The sequence below is a fragment of the Ahaetulla prasina genome, chromosome 13 (assembly GCF_028640845.1).
Source record: "Ahaetulla prasina isolate Xishuangbanna chromosome 13, ASM2864084v1, whole genome shotgun sequence".
NCBI classification, from domain to species: domain Eukaryota; kingdom Metazoa; phylum Chordata; class Lepidosauria; order Squamata; family Colubridae; genus Ahaetulla; species Ahaetulla prasina.
This window is the reverse complement of record NC_080551.1, coordinates 10,746,981-10,767,020: the sequence shown is the minus strand read 5'-3', so window position 1 is coordinate 10,767,020 and position 20,040 is coordinate 10,746,981. Positions and strand designations below refer to the sequence as shown.

Sequence of the window (20,040 nt, the reverse complement as noted above, 5' to 3'; positions counted from 1 at the left end):
CTCTGAGTCAGGCAAAGTCTACCTTATCTACCAGAAATCACTTTCTGGTCTCCTGCCTGCCTTGAGAACTTTGCTAGGACTTTGGCAGAGCTGCAGAGGCACGCCTGATTCAGATTTCCCTGACCCGGCCATCAGCGGAGGAGTGGGACACGACAGCATCCCTCTGGAAGTCTTAGGTACGACAGACAAGCAAACCAAAGAAGATCAACTAGGAAATACACGTGTCTATAACTGCCACCATTTGCCTATCGCTCAATGGCGTAGTAATTCCGATTTTTCAAATAAGCCACAAGGCCTGCATTCAGGCATCCTGTATAGGACATGACAATATGCTTCATGGTGAGGTAGATACCAGTATCGCATTAAGAGGATTTTTTTTTTTAAAAAAAAGGTTCTACTGCACATCCTATTTTTTATTCTATCTGTATCATGAAAAAAAATCATTTGATTCTTCAACAACAAAACAACTTGCACCTTGACTCTGAAGAATTATGGGAGCTGAAATTTAATGTTATCTGGAGGGTAATAGAGAAGGAAGCTTAAGCGAGATGTTCATGAATGTGTCTGGTTCGTATGAACCGGTAGCAGCAGCTGTGGGAGGCTCCACCCACCCGCCCAGACGTCATCACATCCCGTTTTTGACACGTGCAGTTTTGCGAACCGATAGAAAAGGTAAGAGAATACCATCCCTGGAGTCAACATTAGGAATAGACAAGTCCCGGAGTCATGTTAGGGTTGAAGGGTGATGGTTGGGTCCTAGTTGATGTAAAGATGTCAACCTTGAAGGATTTTAAGGCGAAGCTGTTAGAAATGAACAATGGCGTTTGCGAAATTTGTCTAAGCCTCTCTGTACATCCCCTGGGGCACAGCCGTTCTGCAAGCCAGCCTACGGCTTTGCTCCTACCTCAATACTGAGTAACCAGAATTGAAGATTCGCCACAGCTTCTTCTCCCAGTGCCAAGTTCCAGATGACAACGTACAATGCCTTATCTGTGAAGAAGCACTGGTTGACTGTTGACATGCTGGCGGGGCCTCCGATATCCCAGACGTTCAACTCAACGGCGTCAACCTAATTGGACAAAGAGCTACATTGAAGGGACCGAATAGCCCCTCAATAGCAGTTAATTTAAATGAGAGAGAGAGAGGGAGGGAGGGAGGGAGGGAGGGAGGGAGGGAGAAGGAGCGAATGGTGAATGCATAATGAGCTCGCACCCTCCAACACCTCCATAATGTACAGCACCTTGGCGTCAATGGGTATGAATGTTCAAACTGAAGAAAGAGCACTTGTTACGGGGGAACAACCCCTTCCCACACAGGAAATGTAACTCGATTGCTTGCTTCTAAGGCAGCCACACATTCTCAGGGTTAAGATTTAGAGTGGACACAGAAGAGCCATCACGGTCCTATTCTACTTCCATCCAACCAGATCATCTGCTGCTCAATTTGCAAATTTCCTCTTTTCTATCCCAAAGGTGCTTTTTTTTTTTCCCCAAGAGGCAACTGGACTTTCTGGTTTTTCTTTGAAGATGTTTCACTTCTCATCCAAGAAGCTTCTTCAGCTCTGACTGAATGGTGGGGAAATGGGAGGATTTGCCATCCAGTCAGAGCTGAAGAAGCTTTTTGGATGAGAAGCGAAACGTCTTCAAAGAAAAATCAGAGCTGAAGAAGCGTCTTGGATGAGAAGCAAAACGTCTTCAAAGAAAAGTCATCTGGATGACCGAGAATCTCCGTAGATGTTTCTCTTTTCTATTTACCTTGGATTTGAACCCAGCAGGTCTCTGGAGATCCCATCTTGTGGTCCGGATGGTGGTATTGTCAGGCATTGAAAGAGAAGATTTCCCTGTCTGCAGGATCTCAACCAAGGTGGATTTTCCCTGTCGGGGAGGACCTACCACCACCATTTTCATCACATTACATCTCTCTGCTTTGCGTAGCTGAGCGCGTAAGTAGGCTAAAATGGTCTTGGGTCCTGCAGGTGGAATGGATGGAGAAGGAGCGAATGGTGAATGCATAATGAGCTTGCACCCTCCAACACCTCCATAATGTACAGCACCTTGGCGTCAATGGGTATGAATGTTCAAACTGAAGAAAGAGCACTTGTTACGGGGGAACGACCTCTTCCCACACAGGAAATGTAACTCGATTGCTTGCTTCTAAGGCAGCCACACATTCTCAGGGTTAAGATTTAGAGTGGACACAGAAGAGCCATCATGGTCCTATTCTACATCCATCCAACCAGATCATCTGCTGCTCAATTTGCAAATTTCCTCTTTTCTATCCCAAAGGTGCTTTTTTTTTTTTCCCCCAAGAGGCAACTGGACTTTCTGGGTTTTCTTTGAAGATGTTTCACTTCTCATCCAAGAAGCTTCTTCAGCTCTGACTGGATGGTGGGGAAATGGGAGGATTTGCCATCCAGTCAGAGCTGAAGAAGCTTTTTGGATGAGAAGCGAAACGTCTTCAAAGAAAAATCAGAGCTGAAGAAGCATCTTGGATGAGAAGCAAAACGTCTTCAAAGAAAAGTCATCTGGATGACCGAGAATCTCCGTAGATGTTTCTCTTTTCTATTTACCTTGGATTTGAACCCAGCAGGTCTCTGGAGATCCCATCTTGTGGTCCGGATGGTGGTATTGTCAGGCATTGAAAGAGAAGATTTCCCTGTCTGCAGGATCTCAACCAAGGTGGATTTTCCCTGTCGGGGAGGACCTACCACCACCATTTTCATCACATTACATCTCTCTGCTTTGCGTAGCTGAGCGCGTAAGTAGGCTAAAATGGTCTTGGGTCCTGCAGGTGGAATGGATGGAGAAATCATTGGTAGTGTTGTGACCCGGGCCCAAGTAGGTAGTAGGAAACCCAGTCAGTGAAAAAACAAACAAACAAACTTGATTCGAACAGCTGAGAATTACTTCATTCCCAACTAAATTAAAGCAAATTCCTGCCAACACAAATTCCTCAGTCCTATTGCAAACCTTGGTCCAATTAGGCAAACTGCCAAAGGCCTTTCTTGGCAAACGTTCAAAGACACCGATAACAAAAATAAATGCAACAAGATGAAGCTATCAACGTTGTTTTCTGGCAAAGAACCCAAATGCCATTGCTGGTCTATTTTAAGCCTTATGGGAGGGGCCAATAATCTCTTGGCCCTACTGCCGAGTTGTCCTCTTTGCTTGAGCTGCTCTTGCCTTTTGGCAGCTCTTCTCATGCGTGCATTAGGAACAGGCTCTTCCTGTTCCTCTGCCTCACTACTATCAATCTCTGGAGGCTCTGGTGTCTGCACCTCACTCCCTGATGGCTCTACCCCACCTCAGCCTCATCGCTGTCCGACTCCGTTGCCAGCTGGCGGACCACAACAGGTAGAGCCAAAGGCTTCCCCTGTCCAGCCGTGTCCAATTCTAGGCGGCAGTGCTCGTCTCCATTTCTTAGCCAAGTTAGCCAATGTTGTCTGAAGACACTTCTGTGGTCATGTGGCCAGCATGACTATATGCCGAGGTACATGGAACACTGTTACCTTCCCACCAAAGTGGTACCTACTTATCTACTTGCATTTGCCTGCTTTTGAATGCTGGGTTGGCAGGAGTGGTAGATGACAGCTAATGATTTTGTGCAGGGTGAGCAACCTCCAGTCATTTGGACTAATTTTTAAAACCCTCTATAAGCAAATAACCTGGGCCCTGAATAAGAGATCTAGCAATAGCAATAGCACTTAAATTTATATACTGCTTCATAGTGCTTTTATAGCCCTCTCTAAGCCGTTTACAGAGCCAGCCTCTTGCTCCCAACAATCTGGGTTCTCATTTTTACTGACCTCGGAAGGATGGAAGGCTGAGTGGAGCCTGGTGAGATTTGAACTGCTGAACTGCAGCTAGCAGTCAGCTGAAGTAGCCTGCAGTGCTGCACTCTAACCACTGCGCCACCTCAGCTCTTTATCATCTTCATCTCTCTCACCAAGAACTTCTCATTTAACCCTGAGCTACAAAAAAGGGCCGTGATAGCTCAGGCTGTTAGAAGCCTGTTATTAGAACACAGCAGCCTGCAATTACTGCAGGTTCAAGCCCGGCCCGAGGTTGACTCAGCCTTCCATCCTTTATAAGGTAGGTAAAATGAGGACCCAGATTGTTGGGGGGGCAATAAGTTGACTTTGTAAATATACAAATAGAATGAGACTATTGCCTTATACACTGTAAGCCGCCCTGAGTATTCGGAGAAGGGCGGGATATAAATGTAAATAAAAAAAAATATTCTTCTTTATTGGAAGCACTTTAATATTTCCCATTTTTTCCAAATTGTTCCCTCCCTCCCTCTCTCTCTCTTTCTTTCTCTCTCTCTCCCTCTCTCTCTTTCTCTCCCCTCCCTCCCTCCCTCTCCCTCTCCTCCCATCCATTCCTTACAAGTGTGGGAAACTAGGATGACTAAAGAAAAAAAACCTTCAAAATGAATCAATAGGGTGTTTTTGTTTTTAAAAATTATGCGTTCTCCTGATTTAAACTTTGGGCTGTATGTATGGAAGTTACATATTGCAAAAAATAAACTGACTGATGGACATCAACAAGCAATAATAGGCCTATTCAAAATGAATAAGCACCAGAAACCCGATTATGTGTAAGCCAAGGCCTCTTAATTTCCAGTTATGGTTCGTCTTGGAGGCTGCAGAACTGCCAATAAATTAAGTTACAACAGAAATAACCGTTCTAAAAAATATAACTTTAGGCCAGGAAGTGCCAAACAGACATCGCTCGGTTGCGGGATGTCAAAAACTATGACTTTCTGCAAAATAATAAATGTGGCCTGTCATTTCTACAGCACTTGCTCAGAAACGTAGGGGAGGTGGGGTGGGGTGGAAAAGTGGAATCCATTAAATGGCTGTACTGTGAGCTGCTGTTTGAAAGAGAAGGTGGCCTGCAAAGGAACTGATCGAGCTGAATTTGAATTGCCTGGAAAACCTGAGGTCTGCAATTCTATTTCATGACGACGAGTCCGTTCCATATTCCACAGTTCAATAATAAATAAAATCATGCTTGGTTTGGATTCTCTCCCCGTTCAAACAGCTGAGATTAATCAGTTACAAAAAAGGAAGTACCTCACCCTCTTTTCTGATCTCCGTTGGAAGGTTGCCAATGTTTAGATCCTCAATATCCAGCTGCCAAAGATTAACCAGCTGTCCAAGTTCAGTAGGAAGCTCTTGGATGCCTGGGTTACTATGAAGAAAAAGGGCACATTATCATCAACCGATCCAAAGCCTTGCCAATGGTGACACCAAAGTGCAAGTTGGCAAACAAGGCTAGCCTTCATATGAATATTTGGAGGTATAACTTGAAACTGTTGGCTTAGGCCAAACCAAGGTGGAATTTCAATGGGAAAGATAAATTAAGAGGATAACAGAGTTGGAAGGGACCTTGGAGGTCTTCTAGTCCAGGGGTCTCCAACCTTGGCAACTTTAAGACTTGTGGAGTTCAATTCCAAGAATTCCTCAGCCAGCAAAGCTGGCTGAGGAACTCTGGGAATTGAACTCCACAAGTCTTAAAGTTGCCAAAGTTGGAGACCCCTGTTCAAGTCCAACCCTCTGCTCAAGCAAGAAACCCTATACCATTTCATACCAATGGTTCTCCAATCTCTTCTTAAAAATCTCAGGTGATGGAGCACCTACAACCTCTGAAGGCAAGTCGTTCCAATGATTAATTTGTAGAGCCCGAATTTGACATATCTGTAGCCATTTTATTTAGCTCTCTATTATACTCATTCCTTTTTGTACTATCCATGGGGTTTTCATGGCAAAGATACTGGAGTGGGTTGCCATTTCCTTCTCCAAAGTGCAAGTTGGCAAACATTTTGTCAGAACTCTCTGCTATGACTTGTCCATCTTGGATGACCCTGCATGGCATAGCTCATAGCTTCATTGAGCTATGCAAGCCCCTTCGCCACGACAAGGCAGTAATCCATGAAGGCCAGATCCTGAAGATGAAATTGAAATACTTTGGCCACCTAATGAGAAGGAAGGACTGGGAAAGATCGAGGGCAAAAGAAGAAAGGGACGACAGAGAACGAGGTGGCTGGATGGAGTCACTGAAGCAGTTGGTGTAAGCTTAAATGGACTCCAGGGGATGGTAGAGGACAGGAAGGTCTGGAGGAAAGTTGTCCATGGGGGTCTTGATGGGTCGGACATGACTTCGCAACTAACAACAACAATTATACTCATTTATTCCTTTTCTTTCTCTTTACTATGTAAGGGGGGTTTCCGGGCTCACCACATTCTTAAGATGGGGTGGGAAGGAACAAATAGATAGTGAGGATTGTTTTGGCTAGGTAACTTTCTTTCCCGTGGGAACAGAGGCTGCTCTTGATGAGAATGGAAGGTGGAGTTTGAAGACACCGGGAAATGTGGATGGAGTATTTATTGGGGAATGTGACTTTTGAGGGATGTTTCTAACTTATATTATGATGTTCCGGTTTGTGTCAGATCTGGAATTACAACAGACTAATTTGCCAATTTGATGCCTACCTAAATAAAAGAAATTTGTTTTGGAAAATGGACTTTGCCTATTTCTTTTTGAATGGGTTTCATCACTTGGAAACCTGACATAATTGTTCTAACTGTCAGGAAATTTCTCCTTAGTTCTAGGTTGGTTTTGTTTTTGATACACCTCCATCTATTGCTTCTTTTTCTGCCTTCAGATGCTTTGGAGGATAGCTTGACTCCCTCTTCTTTGTGGCAGCCCCTGAGATATTGGAAAACTGCTATCGTCTTCCCTAGTCCTTCTTCTCATTAAACTAGACATACCCAGTTCCTGCAACCTTCTTCATATGTTTTAGCCTCCAGTCTCCTAATCATCTTTGTTGCTCTTAACTAAGTCTCTTGAACAAATAAAGTTTCTCCACCTTTTTTGGGTTAGCTAAGATGAAACACAATCCCATCTGTTAAATTCCATTTTATGTGTTTCTCAGCAGTGCCGTTAAAAATCATTTCACAAGTTCTCAGCGAAATGACAATCTTGAGAAACTTTTAAAAAATCACAGGTTTTTATCCAATGTAGGAGTTCATTTATTTCTTTTTAATCTTACCCTTCTGTCGAGGAAAACAATGAACAATTTCAATGAGGTGAAATCCAACAGGTTCTGGAGAACCAGTAGCAGAAATTTTGAGCAGTTCAGAGAACTGGCAAAGACCACCTCTGGATGGTCCCAGGAGTGGTGAGGGAATGGGGATTTTGCAGTATCCTTCCCCAGCCATGCCCACCAAGCCACGCTCACCAAGCCACGCCACGCCCACAGAACCGGTAGTAAAAAAAATTGTATTTCACCACTGCCATATAAATATTTTTCTTCAACCATCTCCTACCCCAACCAAAGATAAAATTCAGAGATGGAGACAGGGAATCTCATCCTGTATTGCCCCATTCTTGGGTGTCTTAGATCTTCCAGCTATGTTGAGCTAAAATACAGAAACACACTAAAATACACTAAAATACACACACTAAAATATGAGCTAAAATACACACACAGATTTCAGAGGATAATTAGAACTGCAGAAAAAATAATTGCTACCAACCTGCCTTCCATTGAGGACCTGTATACTGTACAAATCAAGAAGAGGGCCGTGAAAATATTTACAGATCTCTCGCATCCTGGACATAAACTGTTTCAACTCCTACCATCAAAATGACGCTATAGAGCACTGCACACCAGAACAACTAGACACAAGAACAGGTTTTTCCCGAAGGCCATCACTCTGCTAAACAAATAATTCCCTCAACACTGTCAAACTATTTACTAAATATGCACTACTATTAATCTTCCCATCGTTCCCATCACCAATCTCTTTCCACTTATGACTGTATGACTGTAACTTTGTTGCTGGCAATCCTTATGATTTATATTGATATATTGACCATCATTTGTGTTGTAAATGTTGTACCTTGATGAACGTATCTTTTCTTTTATGTACACTGAGAGCATATGCACCAAGACAAATTCCTTGTGTGTCCAATCACACTTGGCCAATAAAAAAATCTATTCTATTCTATTCTATTCTATTCTATTCTATTCTATTCTATTCTATTCTATTCTATTCTATTCTATTCTATTCTATTCTATTCTATTCTATTCCTATATCATCTACATCTTGGCAATGCTCCCTCAGAATTATGGAAACACCTTCAAAAATATTTGGAGAAGATCAGGGAGCGCCCAATCTTTGCACTGAAACTGCCAAGTTCATCAAAGGAAACCTTCAGAGTTTCAGCAGCCAATGAATGAAATATTCTCCTGAATTAATGAATTAAATATTCTCTACAACTGTTGGGAAGAATTCAACTCACTTTCCTAAGTAGAGTTCTGACAGCCCCCTGAGGAGACAAACAGATTGTGGGACGGAGTCTAGTTGGTTGTCATTCAGACAGAGGACTTCCAACGTCTCGGCCAGGAATTCAGGAAACTGTAGGGTATATTCTGGAGAAAGGAAAAAGTAAGAAAAATACAAGTTAGGCAAGAGAAGATCCAGGATACACACAGTCTGCAAACAAGCAATCAGATTTGATAGGATAAAGCCCAGTGGTGGATTTCAAATTTTTTTTACTACTGGTTTTGTGGGCATGGCTTAGTGGGTGTGGCTTGGTGGGCATGGTGTGGCTTAGTGGATGTGGCTTGGTGGGCGGGAAGGGGGAAGGATACTGCAAAATCCCCATTCCCTCCCCACTCCAGGGGAAGGTTACTGCAAAATCCCTATTCCCTCCCAATCAGCTGGGACTTGGGAGGTAGAGAATAGATGGAGGCGGGGCCAGCCAGAGGTGGTATTTACCGGTTCTCCGAACTACTCAAAATTTCTGCTACCAGTTCTCCAGAACTGGTCAGAACCTGCTGAATACCACCTCTGATAAAGCCCCCTGCTCCAGATCCTGTTTGCCTTCTGTCGATCACAGGTCACAAGAAAGGGACAGGAGAACAATCTGTTATTTATTAATATTGAAATATTCCTTTGGCCCATTTTTCCTACAGCAGAGAGTTGCCCGTGACCACAAGGTGACAGGGGACAAACTCACGATCAAAAAGGGATGGAGATCAAAAGGGGATTTCAAATACACATCATAAAAATAAGAAATCTTTTCCAATCCTTCAACCCATTGGAGGAAAATAGCATTTTAAGAAAACAAACCAGAAGGAAGCAGAAGAAAAACACCGTAAATATTGTCAGGGGCTACCGATTTGGGAAATGGATAAACGGGCTCAGAAGACTACAAATTAATATTGGGGGGGGCGTCCAAGTAGGTCAGAAAGTCTTATTCACATACAGTATCAATTGGTTTTGAGTCATGGTGGTGCAGTGGTTAGAATGCAGTAAAGATAAAAGGTAAAGGTTCCCCTCGCACGTATGTGCCAGTCATTCCTGACTCTAGGGGGCGGTGCTCATCTCCGTTTCAAAGCCGAAGAGCCAGCGCTGTCCGAAGATGTCTCCATGGTCATGTGGCTGCCATGACTAAATGCCAAAGGCGCATGGAACGCTGTTCCCTTCCCACCAAAGGTGGTCCCTATTTTTCTACTTGCATTTTTTACATGCTTTCGAACTGCTAGGTTGGCAGAAGCTGGGACATGGGACAAGTAACAGGAGGTCACCCCGTTACATAGCACTAGGGATTTGAACGACTGAACTGCTGACCTTTCAATCGACAAACTCAGCATTTTAGCCACTGAGCCACCGCGTCCTTTCTAGAATGCAGTATTGCGGGCTAATTCTGCCAACTGCCAGCAGTTTGATTCTCACCGGCTCAAGGCTGCATCCTACCGAGGTGGTAAAATGAGGACCCAGATTGTTGGGGGGGTGGGAAGATGCTGACTCTGTAAACTGCTTAGGCAGGGCTATAAAGAACTACGAAGCAGTATATAAGCCTAAGTGCTATTGGTTTTACAGATCATTTTATATACCATCTACATACCATTCAAAGAGATGAAAAGCAAAAAAGGAATTAAAAAACCAAAACATTTCCTCGCCAGCAATTAAGACACAGATAAACAGAATTTAACACTAGGCTTAATACCAGACCAATGGTAAACAATGCCCCAATTGAGGAACCGCAAGCTCAGACAAACAAATAGTAAACAACAACCTAAACAACCTAACCTATAGAGGAATTATTGAGTCTGTCATTTGCACCTCTATAACTGTCTGGTTCGGTTCTGCAACCCAACAAGAAAGACACAGACTTCAGAGGATAATTAGAACTGCAGAAAAAATAATTGCTACCAACCTGCCTTCCATTGAGGACCTGTATACTGCACGAATCAAGAAGAGGGCCGTGAAAATATTTACAGACCCCTCATCCTGGACATAAACTGTTTCAACTCCTACCCTCAAAACGACGCTATAGAGCACTGCACACTAGAACAACTAGACACAAGAACAGTTTTTCCGAGGCCATCACTCTGCTAAACAAATAATTCCCTCAACACTGTCAAACTATTTACTGAATCTGCACTACTATTAATCTTCTCATCGTTCCCATCACCAATCTCTTTCCATTTATGACTGTATGACTATAACTTGTTGCTGGCAATCCTTATGATTTATATTGATATATTGACCATCAATTGTGTTGTAAATGTTGTACCTTGATGAACTTATATTTTCTTTTATGTACACTGAGAGCATATGCACCAAGACAAATTCCTTGTGTGTCCAATCACACTTGGCCAATAAAATTCTATTCTATTCTATTCTATTCTATTCTATTCTATTCTATTCTATTCTATTCTATTCTATTCTATTCTATTCTATTCTAATCAAGGAACCACTAAGAACGTTCCCACCAAGACTGACAGGATAAGCATAAACAGAGAACAAATCCCACTCCCTTCTAGCACAGATGATATTACACAGTTCAGTAATGAAACCTTTGGAAGAAAACAGCCACACTCAGAGAGCACCAAGGACTCACAGCTCCTCCTCTTCCTCCTCCTCCTCCTCCTCCTCCTCCAAGGTTGACTCAGCCTTCCACCCTTTATAAGGTAGGTAAAATGAGGACCCAGATTGTTGGGGGGGGCAATAAGTTGACTTTGTAAAAAAAATATATATACAAATAGAATGAGACTATTGCCTTATACATTGTAAGCCGCCCTGAGTCTTCGGAGAAGGGCAGGGTATAAATGTAAACAAAAAAAAACCAAAAAAATACTCGGTCTCAGCTAGAAAGTGCAATCAAAGAAGCAGCCATCAAGGATCTTCAATGTACTTGAATATCCTACCACTCCGTTCTTCACTTCAACCTGCACCTCTGTCTGTCTCTCTAATACACCCATACCACTTACCTATCTCGCTGCCAACGCAAGTTCTGTTCCTTGTAGTGAATAATGGAATCCATTTAGTTTTGGTCCCTTCCTCAGTTCTGCAGGCAAATTTAAAGAAAGACCAATCAAACAGGAAGATGTCTTCTGTAAGAGGACTTAAGAGAAAACCCGCAAAACTCACTTTCCAAGTTGATTCTTGGAGAGATCCAGAGATTTCAACAAGCGGCAGGACCACTTCTCTGGAGAAGGTAACATGACTATCTGATTTCCTGAAACTTTGAGGGAGACCAGAGCCTGAAAGGGAAAATTGATAATGATGCATTTTGCACAAGCATCCCAGGAAAGGGAAATTGTTCAAAATCTGCAAGATGGCGGATATGGCATCAGGTTTGCGCAGAATTTGACATATCCACCACTACAGTCTGATACTTTATGCAAAGAAGAGATGCAAAACTCAAAGGGAACAGAAGAGGTGGAATAATTGGGAAAAAACTGAAAGAATATAATTTTAGGGCATTTTCCCCCTCGTATTGTTATTTTTATGTTCTTAGCACAGGATAAACGAATATTCCAATGAAACCATTTTCACTTCATAGATGAGATTAGTAGATCATTATAACACTAATAATTTTAAATTATTGTTCTCATTAATGTACCATTCATCTCAGGTAGGGAAATCTTTTGATGTTATTATTGTTGTTGTTATCAAGGGGTATTTTGATCTTTTTTTAAAAGCAAACTTGGACAGTAATGAAATATTGAACAGTCTCTTCATTCACGTGTATACAGATACTTGCTGCCTGAAAATGTTGCTCATTGAAATAGGGAGTTAGAATTAGAAAGTCTTTTTTTTTAATTTGCATTTATATCCCGCCCTTCTCCGAAGACTCAGGGCGGCTTACACTGTGTTAAGCAATAGTCTTCATCCATTTGTATATTTATATACAAAGTCAACTTATTGCCCCCAACAATTTGGGTCCTCATTTTACCTACCTTATAAAGGATGGAAGGCTGAGTCAACCTTGGGCCTGGTGGGGCTTGAACCTGCAGTAATTGCAAGCAGCTGCTGTTAATAACAGACAGACTTAGTCTGCTGAGCCACTCAAGGACCTTTTCTCCCTTTTTTCTTTCTTTCCTGTTTTTCTTTTCTTTCCTGCTTATCCATCTGATTTACAAAGCAACCCTAAAGGAGACAGGACCATCTCAGGTTGTGATGGTGAACCTATGGCACGCATGCCAGAACTGGTATGCAGAGCCATTTTTCTGGCACGTGAGCTGTCGCCCAACTCACCTGCTGCTGTGCATGTGTGCGCGCCTCAGCTGGTGTTCGGGCCTCCAGTGCACATGTGTGCAATTCAGGGGACCCAGCTGATCTTCGGAGCACTCCTGCCCATCCGCGTGGATTTGTGCATGCACACGAGAGTACTGGTGAGCAACACACACGTGCGCAGACGGCCTTCATGCACATGCATTGCACACACGAAAACCACACGCATGCTCAGATGGTGTGATTGTGCATGCAGCGCACAGTGGGGGCAGACGCGAAAGCTGTGCGTATGCGCAGATGGTGTGGTTGCAAGCACAGTGCATGGGGAGGAGCCACGCATTAGCGCAGACGGCACACACACGCTTGAAGCGTGCAAAGCACGTACCTATTCAGCACTCGCTGAGTAAAAGATTCACCACTACTGATCTAAGGAATACAGGATCATCTAAAGTGAAAGTAACACCAGACTATCCCAAAGGTGCTTTTTTCAAGAGACAACTGGACTTCCTGGTTTTTCTTTGAAGACGTTTCGCTTTTCATCCAAGAAGCTTCTTCAGAGCTGAAGAAGTTTTTTGGATGAGAAGCGAAACATCTTCAAAGAAAAACCAGGAAGTCCAGTTGAAAAAAAAAGCACATGGTTTGGGTCAACCATGATCTGGATGATTGAGAATCTCCATAGATATTTAACACCAGATGAAAATCCAGCAAAGAGTAAGAGGAGATGAATGGAATCAGTGCTCCTCTATGCAAGCATCGTAACGTTTTAAATTCAACATTTTCCATTTCCAGTTAAGGCTGGAAATTTCTCTTGTGTGAAATCCTGGACAGCTGTCACTCTCTCCAGAAGCGCTGGATGAACATGTCCAGAGTTTTCAAACCACTTGGCTGGGCTGATGTTGTGGGTGACACATCTGCAGGAAGTCATGCTGAGAAAAGATGCAGACATGGGCGATCCAGACCAAAAATCTGACTTGCTATCAAACAATTATGCAATGCTACAAATGTGTTTTTTTTTAAAAAAAATAAATGACAGCTGTCTTCACACGGCACTAATATAACCCTATCGAGGAATGGCCCAGAGAACAAATAAGTAACAGAGGAGCACCGCCTAGTGTTCAAATGATTCAGGTTATATGTGTTTCACTTTCCATGAAGGAAAGCCCATTTTCACAAGCTGAAGTCACAACTACAGTATGTATGATAGGGAATATATGTATATACTTTTAAAACCCATATGAAGACTCAGGGGATCCAAGACCAGTTTATCAGGGCAAGTTGCAACCTTTTAAAATTCCTATGTATTTTGAATAATGTATAAGGTAAAGGTAAAGGTTTCCCTCGCACATATTTGCTAGTCATTCCCGACTCTAGGGGGTGGTGCTCATCTCTGTTTCAAAGCCGAAGAGCCAGCACTGTCCGAAGATGTCTCCATGGTCGTGTGGCTGGCATGAACTTAATGCCAAAGGTGCACAGAACGCTGTTACCTTCCCACCAAAGGTGGTCCGTATTTTCTACTTGCATTTTTTACGTGTTTTCGAACTGCTAGGTTGGCAGAAGCTGGGAAAGTAACGGGAGCTCACCCTGTTACGCGGCACTAGGGATTCGAACCGCTGAACTGCTGACCTTTCGATCGACAACCTCAGCATCTTACCCACTAATAATGTATAAGTATATTTTATATGTATGTGAAATATGTGTATATGTATGTCAATCGGGTTCTAGTTATAAAAAATTATTTGCCTCCCATCTCATATCCAATGGCTTTGGGCAGATTGGGGATGTTATCATCACAGTCATGAAATTAATTATACTTGCTGACCTCAGAGTTCAAGAAGCAGCATGATTACGGCTGATTTTGTTGTGACCTAGGCCCAAGTAGTTACTACCAGACACAATCGGTCCTAAACAAACATATTTTATTAGAACAACTGAGAATTACTTCATTCTCAGCTTAGTCCAAATTAAGTCCAAGACAAATCCTTCAGAAAAAGTCCTTTAGCTTTATCACAAAGACAAATCCCTTTGTTTTCTTTGGCAGCCTGCCAAAGGCTTTTCTTGGCAAAGCAACCACAAAGTTCAGAAACAAGAGATGCTGACTAGAAACAATTGGAGCAATGTTGCTTTCCTACAAAGAGCCCAAGAGCCATTGCTGCTCTTTTAAGCCTTATGGGAAGGACCAATCATCTCCTGGCCTTACTCCCGAGTTGTCCTTTTTGCTTCAGCTGCTCTTGCCTTCTGGCAGCTCTTCGCATGCATGCACTAGGAACAGGCTCCTCCTGTTCCTCTGCCTCTCTGTTGTCCGTCTCTGGAGGCTCCGGAGTCCACATCTCGCTCCCAGATGGCCCTGGCCCCGTCTCTGCCTCTGATGCAGAGCCTCATCCAGGCCTTCCCAACTCCAGGACTGACCCATTGTCCTCCCCAGCCTCCTCACTCTCCGACTCCTCTGCCAACTCCTCAAGCTGCTGGCGGACCCCAACAGATTTTGCCTTTTCCTTTTACGTATATTATTGCAAATAATATAAAGCAAATCATCCCAATTTATTTTACAGAGTAAATGAAGTGTTCCAACCAAAAGGTAGGAACCATCTACTTACTTCAAGCTGGAAGAGGCCCTGTGGAAGATCTTTCAGGGAATTGTCAGAAAAATCTACTTCCTTGAGATGGTTTTTCCAAAACACCGCCAAAGTATCAGGCAGAGAGTCCAGCATATTTCTAGCTACTTTACAAGATTTCTGAAAATATAAGGAAGAGGAAAGTTTTGTATTTGTCCATCATCAAAGTCTCAGCTTTTACACAGGTAGGAATCTAATAAGCTTGAGAAAATATGTAGGAGTTCTTAATGACGGAGATGCATGATTGAGCTACATCAAAGTCACATTTCTTCATTGTACACCCGCAAACTTAAATACAACATTTCTAGTTGTTAAGAAAGCAAAGACAGGTTTGAAAGAAAGAAACCATTTCTGATGAAATTTCATGGAGAATTTTTCTCACTTATAAAGATAGTCCTCAATTTACAACAATTCCTTTAGTGATCATTCAAAGTTACAACAGCACTGAAAAAAACCCAATGAATTACGACCATATTTCTCATATCACCGTTGCAGCATCCCCATGGTCACATAATCAAAATTCAGATATTTGGCAACTGATTCATATTTATGACGTTTGCAGTGTCCCCCAAATTAGGGAATCCCCTTTTTGTGACTTTCTGACAAGCAAAGTCAATGGGGAAGCCGGATCCCACTTAACAACCACGTTACTAACTCAACAATTGCAGTGATTCACTTAACAACTGTGGAAAGAAAAGTCATAAAATGGAGCAAAATTCACTTAACCACTGCCTCGCTTAGCCACAGAAAGGTTGAGCTCAGTTGTGGTCGTACATCAAGGACCACTTGAACCTACTCCGAGATGTCTTCCAATGTGATTCTCACACATTCTAAAAATGACACAGTCTAAAACAGGGGTCTCCAACCTTGGCAACTTTAAGACTTGTAGACTTCAACTCCCAGAATTCCTCAGCCAGCTCTGCTGGCTGAGGAATTCTGGGAGTTGAAGTCCACAAGTCTTAAAGTTGCCAAGGTTGGAGACCCCTGGTCTAAAATACACCGAGATCACGTAACTAGCATGATGATTATCCAGACTCACCAAAGGACAGGCCCATGGTAGAGGAAACACTTTTAAGTTATTGCTAGATCCGTTGAGGCTTTGCAATGATTTCAAGCAGTGCAGAAAGGAAACAGGCAGCTCCGATAATCGGTTGTCTGAGACATCTAATTCCTGCAGTTTTCTTAATCCAATCCAGTTGGTTGCTGGGTAGGGGGGAGGAAATCCAAAGGAAAATAGCTCACCAAGAAATATGGGAATCTGTTGTGCCTCGCCCGCCCTCCTCTCCTCAGTCGGGCCCCTCCCATCTCCTGCTATCTCAGCCAGAGATTAATAGTGAAGAAGAATGGCCTGGCATGCCTCCAGCCCCCAGCCCTGGCACCATGCCCGGACAGACTGAGCAAACAAACCTCCCTCCTACAGCAGAGCAGGAGGACGAAAAGACACCGTGGACGGATCCCCGCTTCCGGAGAATGGAGAGGCGATGTCAGCAAAAGGAAGGGAGGGGCAGGCCTGGATAAGTACTTACGGGACCGCCTGCTGTTTCCACATGCCTCCCACCGACCCGTACGCTCTCACAGAGAGGGTCTTCTCAGGGTGCCGTCCGCCAAGCAGTGTCGGCTGGCGGCCCCCAGGGGAAGGTCCTTCTCTGTGGGAGCACCTACCCTCTGGAACGAACTTCCCCCCGGTTTACGCCAATTGCCTGACCTTCGGACCTTTCGCCGGGAACTGAAAACTTATTTATTTATCCAAGCGGGACTGGCCTGATTTTTAAACTCTAAATTTTAAATTTTAAATTTTTCAATTGTAATTTTATTGGGTATTTTATATGGTCAATTGGACGGTTTTAATTTTGGCCTTTTATTGAATAAGCTTTTTAATTGTTATTTTAGTGTGTATATTAATTGTTTTAAATGAAGGCTGTACACCGCCCTGAGTCCTTCGGGAGAAGGGCGGTATAAAAGTTTAATTAATTAATTAATTAATTAATTAATTAATTAATTAAATAAATAAATAAATAAATAAATAAATAAATAAATAAGTGCTGAGTCATGGAGCCACACCCCATGGCCTATATAAAGGATCTGCTTTTTGGCATTCCTTGAGTCAGGCAAAGTCTCATCTGGTTGCTGAAGTCACACCTTGGATTCCTGCCTGCCCTGAGAACTCTGACAGGAATTTGGCAAAGCTGCAGAGGCTTCGTGGCCACGCTTGATACAGACTTCCCAAACCCGGCTGTCAGAGGAGGAGTGGGACACGACAGGAATCTTTGCTACTTAGGTTTACTCTTTTCTCTGAATTAGTTCTCTTCTTGGGCAATTTACTTTTTGCAGAATGACAATGGCCAAATTCATACACCATGCTAAGCCATCATGTAATTTGCTTGGACTTTGTACGTTAGATGTATCCCGTCACTGTGATGTGTAAAGATGATTTGTAAGTTAAGAATATTAAGTTGTGTATTTCAGTGGTGGGTTTCAACATTTTTTACTACCGGTTCTGTGGGTGTGGCTTGGTGGGCGTGGCAGGGGAAGGATACTGTAAAATCTCCATTCCCTCCCCGATCCAGGGGAAGGTTACTGCAAAATCCCCATTTCCTCCCGATCAGCTGAGACTCGGGAGGCAGAAAATAGATGGGGGTGGGACCAGTCAGAATTTTTACTACCGCTTCGCCGAACTACTCAAAATTTCTGCTACTGGTTCTCCAGAACTGGTCAGAACCTGCTGAAAACCACCTCTGGTGTATTTATGGCTTAGGGCTTTCCAAAAGAAATGAAGAGAGGGGTTTGTGTGTGTGTGTTGAAGGATGGCCATAAGGCACACTGAGCGTGCGTCAGGATATGAAAAGAAGGAAGAATTAGTAACTTCCGGTGATTTGAGAAGATGTGAAATCTGAACATAAAGAAGGCCACCATGTTAAAGGATAGGACAGTCCAGAAGGAAAAAAAACGTGTTTTCTTTCAATTCCAAAAGAAACGGCTGAATTTTGAAGGTATCACTCACCGTTCTCCTCATCAAATAGTTTTTCCAAATAATTTTTGCCAGCAATGAGTCTTTGGAGTCTAGAAAGGTGCAATAAACCAGAAGGAAGGCTGAGGAATCTGTTGTTAGATATGTCAATCTCGAGTAACCTGTGTATAAAAAAAAAAGTAAGTGGAAGATAGATAGATAGATAGATGGATGGATGGATGGATGGATGGATGGATGGATGGATGATAAGAGAAAGAGAGCGAGATATGATAGAGAGAGAAAGAGAGAGAGAGAGAGATGATCAAAAGATAGATGATAGCTAGATAGATAGACAGACAGACAAACAGACAGATAGATAAAGATTTAAAGCAAGGAAGGAAAAACTCTTTTTGTATGTTCTTTCTTTTTTAAAAAAACTTGACACATGGAATTTAGCTCTTGCCAAAGTGACCCTTCTCAAAACAAATGGATTTCAATACCAGAAGACACAACATGCCTGGTTGCTGGCTGGGATGATAGCAAATATACATGTCCCAGGATAATATTGTAGGATCCAATCTCGGTCAGTCACCAGGACCAGAGATTTAGTCATCTGAGCTTTTGGACTCATGCTGGAGCTCATCCTCAGGGAACTTTTTATCTCACCAGAATGGATTGAAAAATCCATTACAGTAATGGAGATGTCAGACCTGCCCCAGCTAGGTCCATAGGAAAGAAAGACCCTCGACTCCATTTGATTGAAGTGATAGGTTCTTTTACTAAGGATTAGTAAGTGCAGCAAAAGCAAGGCTAGATCTGGGTATTCCTGAGTAAAGTTACAAGCTTTTCCTGTTTGTGGCCCTTCCCCCTGACTGGACTGTCAATGTCCAATAGCATCCCGGTTGGATGTTTTGGGAACTGCTTTGATTGTAGGCACAAATTGAGGGGGTTTTGTATTCTTTCCCAGGCTAGGCATCTGTTGTGCCTCGCTCGCCCCACTCTCCACAGCCGGGCCCCTCTCATCTCCTGCCGGACGCTGATAATGCAGAAGAATGTCCTGGCATGCCTCCAGCCCCCAGTCCTGGCACCATGCCCGGACAGACCAAGCAAGACGAATGGCCTGACATGCCTCCAGCCCCCAGTCCTGGCACCATGCCCGGACAAACGGAGCAGCTGAGCCCCTCCCCCACAGCATGTGAGCCTGGGGAGTGTGAAGCCAGTCACGAGCTGGAATTGCCGGCAGCTGGAGGCTGGAGGGACCCACGCTTCCAGAGAGTGGAGAGGCGGCGTCAGCAAAAGGAAGGGAGTAGCAGGCCTGGATAAGTGCTGAGTCATGGAGCCACACCCCATGGCCTATATAAAGGATCTGCTTTCTGGCATTCTTTGAGTCAGGCAAAGTCTAATTTGGATTGCTGAAGTCACATCCTGGTCTCCTGCCTGCCCTGAGAACTCTGACAGAACTTTGGCAAAGCTGCAGAGGCACGCTTGATACGGACTTCCCCGACCCGGCCGTCAGCGGAGGAGTGGGACACGACAGCATCCTTGAGAGGGCTGAATCTGGCCATTTAGCACCTCTGGGTTCCTGTCAGTGTTATTCCCTCTCCCCTTACATCCTTCTTCTCTCCACCTGTACCACTTCCCCAATTTCCTCTACTCCTCCCTCCCTCCGTTTATCGCAGGATGCCAATAAACTTAGTGAGTCATAGTGAAGATGGCAGAGCTGACAAAGAGATTATTGCTGTAACGGTTAAATAACTTAAAACTTAAATCCTTGTTTGTTTTAAAGGTGTTAATCATAAGTCTTGGTCTGGGCCATCTTTGGACACAAGACTTCTTAGCATCGTCACTCTCCCCATAAAAGGGCAGGCAAAGGAAGAATGGGTGATCCCAAACATTGTCTTAGGGAACAGAGCAATTCAAAACAGCTCTCAAACTAAGACTGC

General features: G+C 43.4%; 1 protein-coding gene across 1 annotated transcript in view; it reads right to left on the bottom strand.

Annotated features, from left to right (window-relative positions):
- Positions 1-20,040, bottom strand: part of LRRK1 (leucine rich repeat kinase 1) — a 112,243-nt gene that overhangs the window by 60,243 nt on the left and 31,960 nt on the right. Inside the window, exons 8-16 of the mRNA XM_058155914.1 lie at positions 18,152-18,279; positions 16,190-16,353; positions 15,133-15,270; positions 11,453-11,565; positions 11,293-11,369; positions 8,313-8,442; positions 5,083-5,195; positions 2,570-2,784; positions 905-1,069 (exon numbers count right to left, since the gene is read on the bottom strand). Coding sequence (XP_058011897.1) covers positions 905-1,069; positions 2,570-2,784; positions 5,083-5,195; positions 8,313-8,442; positions 11,293-11,369; positions 11,453-11,565; positions 15,133-15,270; positions 16,190-16,353; positions 18,152-18,279 — 1,243 coding nt within the window. The remainder of the gene's footprint in view (positions 1-904; positions 1,070-2,569; positions 2,785-5,082; positions 5,196-8,312; positions 8,443-11,292; positions 11,370-11,452; positions 11,566-15,132; positions 15,271-16,189; positions 16,354-18,151; positions 18,280-20,040) is intronic.